At 52.3% G+C, this 15,033-nt stretch overlaps 1 protein-coding gene across 3 annotated transcripts in view; it reads left to right on the forward strand.

Annotated features, from left to right (window-relative positions):
- Window positions 1-6: 6 nt before the first annotated feature.
- The window catches only part of Taf4 (TATA-box binding protein associated factor 4), a 70,069-nt gene continuing 55,042 nt past the window's right edge, over window positions 7-15,033 (forward strand). For all 3 annotated transcript variants that reach the window (XR_002818741.1, XM_023704293.1, XM_023704294.1), the window contains exon 1: window positions 7-250. Coding sequence is in view for 2 of the 3 variants with exons in the window: in XM_023704293.1 (XP_023560061.1) it covers window positions 25-250 (226 nt within the window). In the remaining variant the exon portion in view is untranslated. The remainder of the gene's footprint in view (window positions 251-15,033) is intronic.

Genomic DNA, 15,033 nt, shown 5'->3' on the forward strand with positions numbered 1-15,033 from the left:
GCCGGCGTACTGCTCGGGTCCGCGATGCCGGGGGCGCTGCCGGGCCCCGCCGGCGTCCCTCCGCCCACCCCTGGCACCCCCGCCGGGCTACCCAAGGGCGCGGCGGCCACAGCGACCCCCAGCCTGCCTAGGACGCCCACGGCCACGACCGGCGGGATCCGGGCCACCTTGACGCCCACCGTGCTAGCTCCCCGCCTGCCACAGCCGCCTCAGAACCCGACCAACATCCAAAACTTCCAGCTGCCCCCAGGTGAGTGGACGCGCCGGGGCGGGGAGGGCGGGCCTGAGCCGCGCCGTCACCATTCCAGGAAGTTCTGGGCTGTATTCTGGGGCCGTGCCCAGGCCGCCTGCTTCAGAGGGCCCGTAGCTGCGGCAGCAGGCCGAGGGGCAGCCTTTGCCCAGGTGTTGGGTGTCCTGTGAGCAAGCAGGCAGCTGGCTGCCTGGCCACTCGCAGCACCGCTTGACTATCCGAGTCTGCGCTTTAGTGTTGCTCTTGCAGGGGTTCTCAGAAGAGTGCCCTGTGTTGCTGCCCCTGACAGCTCCAGAGATGCTGTTCTGTTGCAGGGCCCTTGTTGGGACTTTATGCGTGGCTTTCTCCTTGGTGTAGTTGGTGTCCTCCCTGAACGCTGGGGTGCTATGACTGACCAGCCCCCGCTCCGCAGGCGAGGGCTGGAAAGGGTGACTCCATACGCTGAGGCTGAGGAACTCCGAGTGGAAGGGTTGGGTTTCCCTGCTGTCATCAGGAAGGCAGAGGAGGGGCTGGTGCTCTCCGAACAGTTTCAGCTCCTGTTGGTGCCAGAAGTGATAGCTGGTACTTTCGTCTCTGCCATCTCTGGAGATCAGTGGAGTGGTTCACGGGCACAGAGCTTGGGGTGCAGGAGGTGACAGTGATGTGGAGCCTACACATATGCACCGTATGCTTAGGCACAGAAGCTGCTTCAGCCTTTGCCATTTCCACACTCTGTTCTGTGACCCTGTGATTCTTCAAGGCCCTTGTTCGAGTCAAGTCCTTGTCCAGCAGCACATGCCAGGCTGCTTTGTTTGGGAGCCCTTGGACAGAGGAGCATTTCCTCTGAACCCTGGGCTGGAGTGCTGAGCTTTATGGAGTGCTCATCTCGTGGTATGTAGTGACATGTGCAGCAGTTGTAGCAGCGCCACGGTGGTGGCAGCAGTAGTAAAGTGAGAAAAACATTGCTGCTGCCACTGTGTCCCTCCTGCTTTCTGTAAAGAGCGGTGGGTCACTTTGAAAGAGCTGCACCATCTTAGCCAGAAAGGATTTCCTGTTGAAGCCAGTGAGGTTCAGAGCTGCTGGTCAGATACCCAGTGGGGTCTGTTTCATGGGGCAAGAGTAGGGAGACTTGGAAGCATACTGAGTGGTTGGTTGTGGGGTAGCAGCAGGGGCTGCTGTGCTCTGAGAAGGAAAGGGGATGGGAAAGAAGCACCCCTGGAGCTGGTGCAGTACCCCTAGCCACATGTCTGTGGAGTACTGAAGATTGTTGTGTCTATTTCTACCTTTGGGTGGAAATTATGACTGGTGTTTAGCTATTTTTGAAAATGCAATCATAATTGTAGCCTATTATATGGAATGCTAGATACTTTGTATCTACTTATAAAACACTCTTCCAGGGTCTTGCTCTTGTTAGCAGTGCCTCCCTCAGGGCAAGAGCATCCCCAAACTGTCCTTCCATCTGGGAAGGTAACATGGCCAGGTGGCCGTGGGTGTTCTCAGTGGTGATCTGACTGCAGCGATCTGGGTCGGCGGCTTCCTTAATGTGCTAAGCATCTTACAGGTTAAGCTCCTCTCTCTCTCTCCCTGGGAGGGGGCGATGTGATCTGAAAAGGGCATCTGTGCTGCCTGTGTCCTGAGGCGTCCTGAGACTTCCTTCTGCAGTCTGCTCTAAGGTCAGGGTTAGGACTGGTGGTGTTTGGCTCGGAGTCCACTCCCTAGAAAAGTGGTGGATTAGTTATTTCAGTAGACCTGCATCCCTGCAGTCCCGTGCTGCATGTGAGAGTGGAGATCGGAGATTGGCTTCTACTCACATTGGGTGGCTAATGCTGAGAGCAGTGCTTTAAAGTGGCCACGTGATTTCTAGAAAATAAAAAGGTTTGTGTCCATCTCTTTATACTCCCCTTAGATGACTTTTTGATTAAGTGTGTTTTATGTTATTTTAATGACAACCCAAGCTAAACAAGAATAGACAAAATGGCCTAGGATAGGACAGCAATAGGTTATAAATATTCTAGCTATATTGTATGATTGATTAGAGGATGTTAAATTCTGCTAGTTCATATTTTTTCTTTCTTTTTTTTTTTTTTGGTGCAACCGGGGATTGAACTCAGTCCCTTGCGCTTGCCAGGGAAGCACTTATTCCACTGAGCCATCTCCCTGGCCCTATTTGATGTTTCTTAATTGATAAAAGATGTACCCCACTAAGAAGAATATATGCAGTGTAATATTTGTTGAAACTGTACTCCCGATTTGATTTGAAACTGTCTCATTGCTATCTGTTTATCAATAAAACTTTGCAAAAAAAAAAAAAAAAGATGTACCGAAGAAAGGTGGCATTAACAACAGGACTCTTGCTTGGTTAATGACTCACTCCTTGCTTCAACTTAGTTACAAACTGAGGCTGCTGAAGGGGTCCTTGGGGGAGGGCAGGGTTTCAAAGCTTTGAGTAGGCGTCAAGTGCAGTAGCAGGTTGTTGACAGTTGAGTGTGAAAGGGTGCTGTGCCCCTCCCATAGTCCTCCTTGGTAGAGGTCACAGTGGGACTTGAGGTGCCTGCTGAGGTTTCACCCTGAGTCCTGGAGGTCAGATCACAGCCTTGAGGAAGTTTCACCCCCTTGGCTTATCCTGCGTGTCCAGCCCCCCCCCCCCCCCCATGGCCACTTTTGTTTTGCTTTGGGACTGGCTAAGTAATCAAGGCTGACCTTGTGGTTCTTCCACTTCAGTCTCCTACTAGACTGCTGGGCTTACAGGCCTGCACCATCATGCCTAGCTTGCAGTGAACTTTTAATACAATGTCGATTTGCTTTTAGCAAACTGAGGTTTGATATTTGTTGGGACAGTTTTGCAACAAGACATTTATATTATTGCAGCTGAAATTTGCTTGTTTGACTGTGCCAGAATGTACATTTTATCCACTGTGAGGATCATGAGAAAAGAAGATGTAAGAAATCTTTAGAGATGCTGTCATAACCATGCGGCTGTCTCAACCCTGAAAGTCAGGGTGTGGTTGCATATACCCTTGGTGGTCCTAGGGGCAGAGTCCTAAGTGATTACCTTTGAGAGAAGGAGGAGGTGATAGGACACCTAAATTAGGGTGTGTGTATGGCTCTGGAAGTCTTATGAATAGGTGCTATGTTGAAGAGCCTCATTTCTAAAAAGGTTATTTTGTGGTGCGCAAATTAGCATTCATGTGCCTCTGTTTATCCTACCATCATTCAGAATTTGCGCTCTTGTGGCCCTAGGACTTGGCCAAAGCCTAGGTCCTGTTCTCCCCGTGGGTCGAGATGCCTTGGCCCTGGGAACACTGTGCACTGCTCTGAAGGCGGCACCTGTGCTGCAGGTGAGGCCAGGTGTCCAGCCCTGGTTCGTGCTGGGCAGAGCGCGTTAGTTGTTGATGGGTGTTGATGGGGGAAGGGAAGGTAAAGCCTCAAGTCGCTGATGCACCCTCTGGTCTGGTTGAGTTTATGAACCTTACTCTCCAAGCTGGGCTGCTTCTGAAGTGACAGAAACTGGGCTTCTAGGGGCCGGGCTTGACAGCAGATTCTTTGGTACAAGGGGTGTTCTTAGAAGTTTGCATTTTAGGGGCTGGTGAGATGGCTCAGTGGTCTAAAGCACCTACTTGGAACAAGCTTAGTAAACCACAGGGACCACGGTTCAATCCCCCAGCACCACATGCCAGCCCGCCCCGCCCCCTGGTGGGCTGAGCTGGCCACACACACACACACACACACACACACTAAATAAATGTAAAAAAAAAATTAAAAAAAAAAAAAGAAGTTTGCATTTTGTTATTTGGGAACACAGTTGTTAGATTGGCGATTGGGCACACCAGTCGTAGAGCCCCAGTTTTCATCTGTGACATTGGGGTTGACTCCTTTGTGAAGAACATGGAATTCCTTCTGGATGAGGCACAGGAACAGCTGCCAAGTAGCCTTTACTGTTCCTTCACTTGTCCAGTTTCTTACATTTTCAGTTTCAAGCATTCTACTGTAGAAGTAGCAAAATCTTTTAAGAGAATTTTGTTCAAGTCATATCTGTCTCAAAGTGGATGAGGAGCTGGGTGCAGGGTCTGAGAAGATCGCTGACGTCATAGGTGGGCTGCCTGCCCAGGTGGGGGCTTGCTTTAGGACAGAGGCCTTACCCCCTTTCTCTTCCTAATACATTCAAGTCACAGTAACTTTTGAAAAGAACCAAAAATGTAACATTTGGGGACCTGTGAAAGGCAGCACCAGGCTGCACTGCTTGGTGTAGCACGGAGGTCCCTTCTGTTTCCTGACTGCACTTCTGGCACTGGAGGAAGGCCTGGGGGTGGGCGTCTCCTCGGTGTCTCCTTGGCATCTCCTTGGAGATGAGGTTGAGTGGACAGCTCGTGTCTGCAGCAGTCCCTGGGAGCCAGTGGGTCTCGCACTTCAGATGCAGCGCGAGGGGCTGAGGACCCAGAAGGCGCAGAGTGCTGGCCGCGTGCCTGCTGTGCTGTGGCGCACGAGGATCTGGGCTTCAGAAGGCCATGCCTTTCCAGCTTCCCATGTTGGTCCAGGCCGGTTTATAGGTGATCCGGACGGAGGCTCTTTGGGAAAGTGGGCTCCTGGCACATGTGGTGGAGCTTGAGGGAGGCTGGAGTGCTCGGAGCAGCCCTCGCTGGACCTCTGCGCAGCCTCCCAGTGGTGCTGTCGGGGTCCGAATGGTACCAAGCCCTTTCTGCCACTGCCCTGGAAATGGAGCAGGACAATGAGGCCTTCATCTGTGTCTTTATAGTAAAAATAAGGTCAAAGTGGTTATAAGGCCCACTTTGGTGTGTGAACATAAGCTTTCTTACCTGTAAGTGATAAATCTGAAAAAAACTTTGAGCAGTTGGTTACATGTGAACTGATCAAAACTTGATGATGGTTTGTGTTATCATCAGAAACACTTTCACTTTTGCTGTTTTATGTGGATGATAAGTGGGAGTCTGTGATTTGCTGACCTTAGAAACAGTTGTCAGTTGTCCTCTAGGGCTCTAGTCTTAGGGTGTGGTCAGCAGCTTGTTACTCAGGCTTGTCATAGTAATAAAACAATTAAGTTAAAGAAGTAGGAGAGCCTTTTGCTGCAGAACTTGTGCACGGTGCTGCGCCTCGGTGGCCTCTTGGACACTGACTGCAGCCGGCGGAGGGCGCCTGGAGTGCGGCGATGTGACTGCAGGCGAGTCTGCTCTTTCAAAGCCCCTTGCTCTTTCTCACTGCCTTGAAGTGGATCAGATATAGCACAGTTTTATTTGAAAACTGGGCATTTTATTTCCATGGTAGGGCTTTGAAAGCTTTGAACTTAACATTTTTGATTTTTATGTATTTTATGAATATTTGTACTGAGGAGTTAAAGCTTTAAAAAAAAAAAAAAAGAAAGAAACCTGCCTACAGTTAGGCCCTCTATTCCACTTTGAAAAAGTACGTAGCACAGCTTGTCGCCAACCCGGCCTTGGGCTCTTCTGGCTTGGGTACCCTGGGTCTGGCCAGAAGGTTTCCTGCACGCCACCACAGGCATCGTTGGGTAGGAGCTCCCTTGAGGCCAAGAGGTGCTGTCTGTGAGCGCAAGGCTCTCTGCAGGTCTGTGAATCAGATCTGACTTTCAGAACATTTTCTTCTCTCCTGTGGGCATGATGGGACCATGTGCCCCACGGATGGTGTATGCTTCTTTCCTCTGGCCCCCAGACTTGGGGGAAGAGCGGGACCTGGTGGGGGTATCCTGTGGGCGGTACAGGGGAGCCTGCTTCTGGATGTGTCTACCCTGGAGGTGAGGGAACTTGTACAAACCCTTTATGACTGTCAGACTGGGCATGAGTTTTAGGAGGAGGGCTCAGTTGTAAGCAAGCAAGTTCTGTACAACCAATGGGTTTGTTCTAGGGCCTGAGATCTGAATGGACCTGAGGATCCAGGGCAGCCTTCCCTCGGGCTGCTGTGAACAGGTATCCTACAGAGGCCTTGGGGGCTGCTGGTCTGACCCACAGTGCTTGGTGGGAAGGGCTGGAGGGTGGTAAGGTGGCTGGTCACAGTGGACACCAGCAGAAGGGAGAGATAACCTCTGAATTTTCTGACTTTGTGCTAAAATCCATGGACACTGGCCAAGGAGCAGTTTTTAAGAAGCTGAACGCCTTTTGGCTCTTTCACCAGCGTGCTCCTGGGGGCTCCTCTGGCCCACACGCGGGTCTTGTGGACGAGCCGTGAGTAGACCAGAGCTGAGCCTTCCTTGCGGCGAGGCCGAGTGTCTGGAAAGTGCTATAGAACACCGGCTTCAGAAGAGTTAGGACAGTTCATTTGAGGAGTGGAGGGAGAAAGCGCTCCTGGTTGATTTCCCCCCCGCCCCTATAATTTGTTCTAAAATTATTAGTTGGAAATTATTTCTTTTCCAGCCTGTTCTGTTCATAGATTTGGTTTATACTCACCATAGGAAGCCTAAAAAGTAAAGAAAATCATGGGGAAGAAAATGAAGTCACTGGTAACTTCTCCTTGCCCGGACTGTTTATCTCTGCGGGCTTTCCTTTCAGCCTGTTTCTGATGCTGATAATCTCTCAGTTTTATGAAATTAGCATTACCCTGTGAATTCTAAGTCTGTGACTTACTTGGTTCTGCTATGTGTTGTGTGCTTGCCACGCCCTTCATGGTCTTTGAGGCCTTTTTGCTGCCTAGTACCTGACCTGCGTGCCTGCCATGCTCAAGTCCCTGGTAGTCCTAGGTGGCCTTCTGTCAGGTGACCTCATGTCCAGACTGGCAGTCTTTCTCTGTGAAGGTGCTGAGCACACAGGTGAATGGGATTTTGGGGGCTGCCCTCGCCTGTGTGCAGCTCTTGAGGCCTAGACGCGGCTCACTTGGAAGGCACTGTGCACTTGCGCGCCTGGGCAGGGAGCAGGCTGCACAGAGGCTGGGGCAGGGTGCCGCCTCGAGTCTGCATGGCGAGCTCCCTGTGCCCATAGAGCTTGCTCGAGGCGAGGGCAGGGCAGGTGTGTGCGTGCCTCCAGCTGGCCACTCGGCCTTTGGCTTCTGCTGGCTGGCTGTTCCCGGTGGGCTCTGCTTTAGGAGCTCCCTAGTGCTTGAGTCTTCCCTCCTTGGTGCTCTCCCAGGGCCACCTTGCCTGCCTGCCTGAGGCCCAATGCCAGGAGTCTTCGTGTCCCACCAACCGGAGGGGCAGGGGTGCTCAGAGGTCCCTTGGGAGTGTGTGTTTGTAGTTCAGCTGCCTGGGAGGCTGAAGCAGGAGGATTGCAAGTTTGAGTGCAGCCTGGGTAACTTAGTGAGATGCCCAATTTGAAATTTTAAAAAAGAGCTGGGCATGTAGCCAGTGGTTGTGTTCCTGGATTTGACACCCCCCAAAAAAATAATAAAAGAAGCCCCTTTTGAGCCAAAGGCCTTCATCTCGGGACAGGAGGAACACAGGTTAGTCTTTCTAGTTTCAGTCAAGACGTAGCTAGGAAAACTTGGTAGCAGCTATATCTAGCTGCAAAGATCCCTGGATCCGGCCTGTGCTGGGGAGGAGGGATGAGGGCGTGCGGCTGCAGTCCCTGGCACGGGGCTGGTGGAGTTGGCCAGGCAGTAGACATTTATTTAGCACCACCTTGAGATCCAGCTTGTGGTGGGCTCCTGATGGAAGTGAGGCGGGGCCTGCTGATGGGGCTGTGCTCTGGGGCACTGAGCAGGGTGAGGAGTGGAGCTGGGGCTGTGGCATGGGCTTCCTTTCTCATTTTTTTCTAAGTCAGTACAGTTTTCAGCATAAAGTTTTAGAAGTTTTTGTGTGTGTGCATGCGGTACTTGGCATTGAACTTGGGGCCTTGGGCATGCTAGGCAAGCACTCTTACCACTGAGCTACATCCCCAGCCCTAATGTTTTAAATATAATCATGTAAAAACACATTTCAAAAGTGCAACATATTAGAAAGCTAACCAGTTCTATTAGTCCTTTTGTGTGCTCTAGCCCCTCCTTCTCTAGTGAAATTTCCCCCAGTAGGCATTGTATCAGTTGTATTGAGTTTGCAGCACTCTAGTATTTCTGTTTGGCCTCTGACTTGTTGAGAGCTACGTTTATGCCACTTAGAAGCTCCAGGGCCGTAGTGGCAACCCTGTGGCACACATGTCATGGTGCGCTGTTTGAGTCATTGAAAGCTCTGCAAGGTTTGGCATGATTGCTGTGGGGTACACAGAGAAATGCCGGCAGTCACAGAGAGCAGTGGGAGAGCCCCTCGCCCTTGCGCTTCCAGGTTTGTAGGGCTCGCGCTGTGTCTGCTGTGGGATCCCCTCTCACAAAGAAAGGCTCGGGTTAAGAAGTGGCAAAGTGGTGCTGGGTGCTGTCCGAGGTCTGCTTCTGGAACTGATCGTGGGCTACGCAGCTTGCATCCTGGGGTGTTGCACCGGCGTCTCTGAGGCTAGGCTGGGGGACAGTTGCACCTTAGCTCATGTACAGAGGCTGCTTGGGTCTGGGCACCTTAGTCCAGATCTGGCTGCCATGAGAGTCCTGGTGTGGGAGGAGTGCCATTTGCCTCTGTCCCTGGACTCCTGAGAAAACCTCTCCCAGTGTACAACAGTGAGAAGACGAAAGTGAGCTTTCCCGGATGCATGGCTCAGGTCACCGAGCGCAGGCGGGTTGTGCATAGGCAAGGAACAGTGGCTACGGAGTGGTGGGGTTGTGCGGACATGCAGCACGTGTGTGCATGGGGTGCTAGGGTTAGTTTGGGGTGTGTGGAATGGTGGGCATCTCATCCAGATGTAGAGTTGTGGGCCACTGCATGCATATATGTGGGTCCTGGGGGTTGTGTGCATGCAGAGCAGTGGCGGTCATTAAGGAACATAGTGTGGAGACTGTGGGTGTGGAGGGCGGGGTGTGCCTGGTAGGGATGTGGAGTGGTAGAAGGGTAACGGGGACGTAGGTTGGTAGAGCTCATACGTGATGTGGAGTAGTGGGATTGTGCTTGGATGGGGGTGGGATGTGTGCATGTGTCCTGTGTGGACAAGGAGTGGCGTGGAGTAGTAGGAAGGGGATGTGGAGTAGAGGGAGATTATATGTGAATGCTGAGTCTGGTGTGGACTTGGAGTACAGGGTGTCATTTGATGATGTGGAGTGACAGGGTTATGTTTGGATGTGCAGTGGCAGGATTGTGTGTGGATGTGGAACAGTGGTCGTGGTACATGTGGACCTGGAGCAGCCAGAACTGTGCATGGGACACATGAAATAGTGGGACATACATGAGCTTCTTTCTTGGAAGGCAGAAATGCACTGTGGGGTGGATGTGCACTGGCGAGTTCATTGTGTGGGTGCTGAGGGCCACACTCCAAGTTGTGGTGGAGGCTGGGCATGTGTCAGAGGTCTGCGTCTTGCCGCATATGCGTTTTGAAGTGCAGCTGTCCCACGGATGCAAAGCTTCTTGGAAGTGATTCTTTGAGGGAAGATGGGTGTGAAAATGGGACTTTTAGCTTGGTCTGTTATAGCTTATTTTTCTTAAGGAGGCTTGGAGCTGTTAATAGTTTTTTTTTGTTTTTGTTTGTTTGTTTTTACGGAACCGGGGATTGAACCCATGCCCTTGCGCTTGCCAGGGAAGCGCTTGTTCCACTGGGCTATCTTCCCAGTCTCCTATTATTAGTTTTTAACAATCATTTATTTTTGGTGCTAATAGTAGCGTTTCTTCTGTTCTTGTCACTGTCTGCATTTTAAGCTGCTCTGAATCAGCCCTCTGGGTGGTCAGTAGAAAGTGACAGCACAGCCCTCTTTACTGGTGCCAGGTGTGGTTCCAGGCCTGGGGACAGTACAGTCTCGGTTACTCAGGGAGTGCCCAGTCACCCTGAGAGTCTCCTGCAGCCTGTGGCTGAGCCACACCTTCGCTGTATCCTGCCTTGGGGTGTTCTTGCTTGCTGCTGCTTCTGCACTGCTTCTGCCCCGATGGGGACCCTGGGTTTTGCTGTTGCTGGACTCAACTCCTGAACAGCTCACCCGAAGAGCTCCGCTCTGGCCCTTCCTAGTGCCTTCTCACCTGCCTCCTGGCCAGGCACCCTGGCCCCCAGATTGGGCCTCACCGTTTGCGTCCTGTTCAGCCTCTGCAGAGCTCAGTGCATGTGCTGCCACCTCTGGGTCTATAGTGGGAGCCCAGCTCCTTGGGGTTTCTAGGGATGCCAGTTCTGAAGTGAGGGGGTGCCCACTGGAGCCCCAGACCCCTGGGGTTTCCCTTTGGGTCACTGCCACCTCTGCTGCAGGTCCCGGCTGAGCAGCACACCCACACACTCTTGCACCTCAGCCTCTGTCATGGGGTGTGCTTGCTTGTGAGTCAGGGAGGCTCCTGGAGGCAGTGTGGCCTGGCAGTGGGTAGATGGGCTGGCTGGCATTACAGAGGCCATTAATTGGGATGGGAGGCCATGGAGGGGACAAAGGGTGTGCTTTCGGATCTCAGATGCCTAGACCTGAGTCATAGTGCTGGTCCCTGTGTGGCCTGCTTTTATTTATGTGGCAGTTTTCACACTTTAATAAGCACCTGCACAGCACCCCTGTAGGCGAGCTGGGCCTGTGCCAGCATCCTGACCATGTGCTGCAGCTCCCGCCCCAGCCTACGTAGCCTGCCCTCTGCCCTGTTCTCGTGTGTGTGCGTGTGCACCATCTCTTCCCTGCATTGCGAGGCCTGTAGGCCTCAGCTTGCACTTAGTGACAGGTACCGTCCTGGGTGTCCCTTGGCATTTTTGCCATGCTTCTTCTGTGCTGTTGCTGGCTGCTGGCCTTGTGGTCCCTCCTGTGAAGACACTGCAGTTTTGTCCCTTGTGAGCATCTACTATCTGAGAAGCACCCTAGCCACCTTGCAGAATCCCCTGCTCTTTGTGAGCGGAAATATGGTGGGTGTGGCTGGTGTGGTGTAGAGACCTGACAGTCTTGGATATTGCAATGTGTGGCCCGTAACACTTGATTGTCGCTGTCCAGCAGTACATGAAACTTCCTGAGAACAGTCTATTTATTTACTTGTCTAGGAAACTCAAGAATTTAATTGTAGATGTGCAACTTTAGGCTACCAAATCCAGCCAGGTTAGTGCTGGGGGTGGCTGTCCTTTAAAGACCGGCAGTGTTGTAATACAGGAGGACACGTGCAGCTGTGGTACTGAGGGGGCACAGTGGGTGGCCTGGAGAGCATTTCTGGGACATTCTGTTCCTAGAGGTAGGGCATGAGGCAGGGTGCCCACAGGTGGCCCAGCAGGGTCCTGGTGCTGGGAGGTGTGTGGAGGTGGGAGGTCACCTTTCTTGGCAGGATCGTGTGGGAGGATGTAGGGCTGCCCCTTGGCCTCAGACCAAGGAGGAGGCGAAGGTGGACAGAGCAGGCAAGTTCTGCCTGGAAAATGGGCGTGCCTGGGCTGCTGAAGGTGGGAGTGGGGTTGAAGGGTCGTTTCGTTTCTTTTAGCTTGTTTCTAAGGAGAGGAAGTTTTCTAGCAATATTCCCTAGTGGAAATAGAATGCAGGCCACATGCATAAGTTATAGTTTTTAGTAGTATATGAAAGGCACGTGAGGAAATGGGTAAAATTAATTGTATTGATGTATTTCATGAATCTGCCATTCCAAGGTTTTTTTTTTTTTAAGGCCCTTAACATTGCTATTGTAGCCCAGGTTGGCCTTGAACTTGTGATGCTCGCCCCCCATCTCTGTCTGTACATCTTCTCTTTGTTTCTTTAAGTATTTTTTCATTTTGTGTATTTGGTACAGGGTCTCACTATGGAGCTTGGATTTGTAGTGATCCTCCTATTTTCAGCCTCTCCAGCACTGGGATTACAGGCGTGTGCCACCATATTGAGCTATCTTGCTGGCTTTCTTTTTTCTTTCTTTCTCTCTCTCTCTCTCTCTCTCTCTCTCTCTCTCTCTCTCTCTTTCTTTCTTTCTTTCTTTCTTTCTCTTTCTTTCTGAGGCAGGGTCTGGCTATGCAGTTCAGACACTGGTCCTGAACTCACAGCTGCCTCAGCTTCCCAAGTGCTGGGATTACAGGCCCCCACAGTGTGAGCACTTGGCACCGTGTGCACATCTTCCCTCTCTGTTGAGAACATGTTGGCCTTCCTCTCTGAGCCTTGCTGGGGTTGTGTAGATCCATGTGGCTCTGCTCTTTGGAGCCCATTTCCCAAGTTGAGAGGGTAGAGAGAGCAATTGATGGTGCAGGAGCCCTCAGGAAGGACAAAGAAGGACAAGCAGGCGAGGGTGCAGTGTGGCCACTGCCGGGAGGAGGATGTGAGTGAGCTGGGTGGCCTGGGCTTTTCTTTCTCCGTGCCAGGTTGGCCACATGGAATCTGAGGCCGGCAGGGGTCCAGGGAGGCCAGCATCCTGGGTGTGGCTTAGTAGGTGTCCGTGTGGATGGGGTCACTGTGTTCCCCTTGCATCCTCGGACTGCAGTGCTGCCTCAGTACTCAGCTGAGTCAGCGTGGCCACAGGGCTAGGAAAGTGCAGGGCTGTAGGACAGGTGCAGTAGGCTCCCGGAGAGCCGGTGCTGTGGGAGGCGGCATTCCCACCCTGACAGTCAGTTTCTGGGGTGGCCAGTCTCCACAGGAAGGGTTCTGGGAATGAAAGGACTGTCCCTGTAGCTGCGTAGGTCACCAAATTCTTTGAGTGGGGAACTGCGCCAGAGGTGACAGTGATGTGATATAGCCCCACCTACTGGTGTGGTGTAAGATGGTGCTATCCTGGGCCGGGACAGCCACGTGGCTGGAGGCGGTCTGGCAGGTGCATCTAGGTTGGTTGGGCAGCAGGTGCGGCTTGTCAGGCTAGCTGGGCTCTAAGAGCAGGGGGGTGCGTGGATTCCGTGTGTCCGTTTTGCCTCCACCCTACCGGCTTCATGAGCTGGTGCTGTGCACGAATGCTGTGAGAATCCGCCTAGCCCCGGGCCAGGCCAGGCGGGACTAGAAGCCTCGCAGCAGGCTGCCCTGGGGAGAGGGCAGGCTGGCACACAGGCAGTCCCGAGGAAGCCCTATGTTGGTTATCAGGGTGGCGCAGTGGATGATTTGCCATCTGACAGCATTTTTGAGTACGAAAAGAGCACGTACTTACTAAGCCACACAGTGTGCTAGAGGCACTGTTCTGAGCACGGTGGACTCCTGGAGCGGGGCTGTCATTCTGTGGATGGGCTCTGTCCCATGGGCCCTGGCTGCTGTGTCCCTGGGTGGAGCATCCCTTCTGTACCTGTCCGCCATCGGCCACGAGGGGGTGTGTGTAGGGGGGCCAAGGGACACACCCTCCATGTTCTGGGGACCTGTGTTTCTTCTGCCTGAACACTCAGGTTACCCGAGGTTTGGTCCAGTTTGGGGCTACTTCTGTGATTTTCTCCTTTCTGAAGTGCCTTTCAACACTGCGAACGCATGTTCTTGTTCTTGGCCTGCTGTCATGTGCTCCACTGTGTGGGTGATTTCTTCTCAGTGCTCTCATTTGCACAGGAAAAAAACCCATCTGGGTCCTCCTGGACGGGTTCTCTTGGCCTCTGTCTCCCCCCTGGGTCCTCTCGCATTGGGTCTCCTTCCCTAGGGCCTCCCTCTGCTGGCTCCTGTCTTCTGGCTGCCCCCCTTCCTCCTCCCCTCGTCTGCCCATGGGTCCTTATCCTCGTCCTCTCTCTGGAGTCTCAGCCCCCATCAGCCCCCTTGGTCCTCCTTGGTCCTGGCCCTCTGGATCCTGGCCCTCCCCATGCCCTGGATGCTCCCTTGGGTCCTCCTCACTGGGTCACCCCGCTGCCCTCCCCCTGGATTCTGCTCCCACCCTACCTTCCCCCTTGTTCTCAGCCCTCTCCCACTGACTCCTCCTCCCCTTGCAGCTGGCCCTTCTCTCCAATCCCAATGCGCAGGCCCCTCTTGCTTGGGCTTGGGAGAGCCAGTGCCAGTGAGGAAGTGCTGCTGAGACTGTGCTTGGTTCTTAGGAATGATGATGGCCCTTGGCTTGTACCACTTAGGACTGGAAGTGACCGTCCTTGTGCAGCTCCTAGTAGGGCGCTGTGGAAGAAGAGGTGTATCTCAGTGAGTCAGTGAGCCTAAGTAGGGGCCTAGGTCTCTGGGATCAAGGGCTGCCTGTCAGCAGCACCTCTGTCTGGATGGCCCAGCAGGAATTCCAGGTGCTTCTTCTTTTTTAATAATTTTATTGAGAAAGAAATAGCAATAGGACAGTTTCAAAACCGATCAGTAGGACAGCTTCAATAATAAATACATTGCACATTGTTGTCTCAGTGGTTATTCATTGTACAAGATGCAGACATGACATCCCGTCCACAAACACTATTAGAACAAATCTTTTTTTTTTAATTTGTTCTTTTAAATTTTTATTTATTTATTTATGTGTGTGTGTGTGTGTGTGTATGTGTGTGTGGCCAGCTCAGCCCACCAGGGGGCGGGGCGGGCTGGCATGTGGTGCTGGGGGATTGAACCGCAGTCCCTGTGCTTTGCTTAGCTTAGCTTATTCTAAGTAGGTGCTTTAGACCACTGAGCCATCCCACCAGCCCCTGGAACAGATCTTATTCATTGAATTAAGAGAACGTAGCTGTATATCTGTCCTAACTATTTTGAATATACAGATACAAAATGGTCATTCATTCATTTATATCCCCTTTTTTAGTTTTCCAGGTGCTTCTAAAATAGATCTCTGCTTTCTCTGATTTGCCTTTGTTGCTGTGGTTGAATCTTTGTTTATATTTTGGCACTCTGTGGAAGCTGGGTGATTTTTTTTTTGCAGCAAAGTCTGTTCTGTACCAAACCAGACTGAAGCACTTTGAGTTTGTGGCATAAGTGCTGTTTGCAGAGGAGGGGGGCTGCCTGTTGTGGTATTGGGACAGGTGTCCCTCCTGTCATAGTCACCTGCAGTGGTG

Source organism: Octodon degus, unplaced genomic scaffold, assembly GCF_000260255.1.
Source record: "Octodon degus isolate 3935 unplaced genomic scaffold, OctDeg1.0 scaffold00194, whole genome shotgun sequence".
Taxonomy (NCBI): domain Eukaryota; kingdom Metazoa; phylum Chordata; class Mammalia; order Rodentia; family Octodontidae; genus Octodon; species Octodon degus.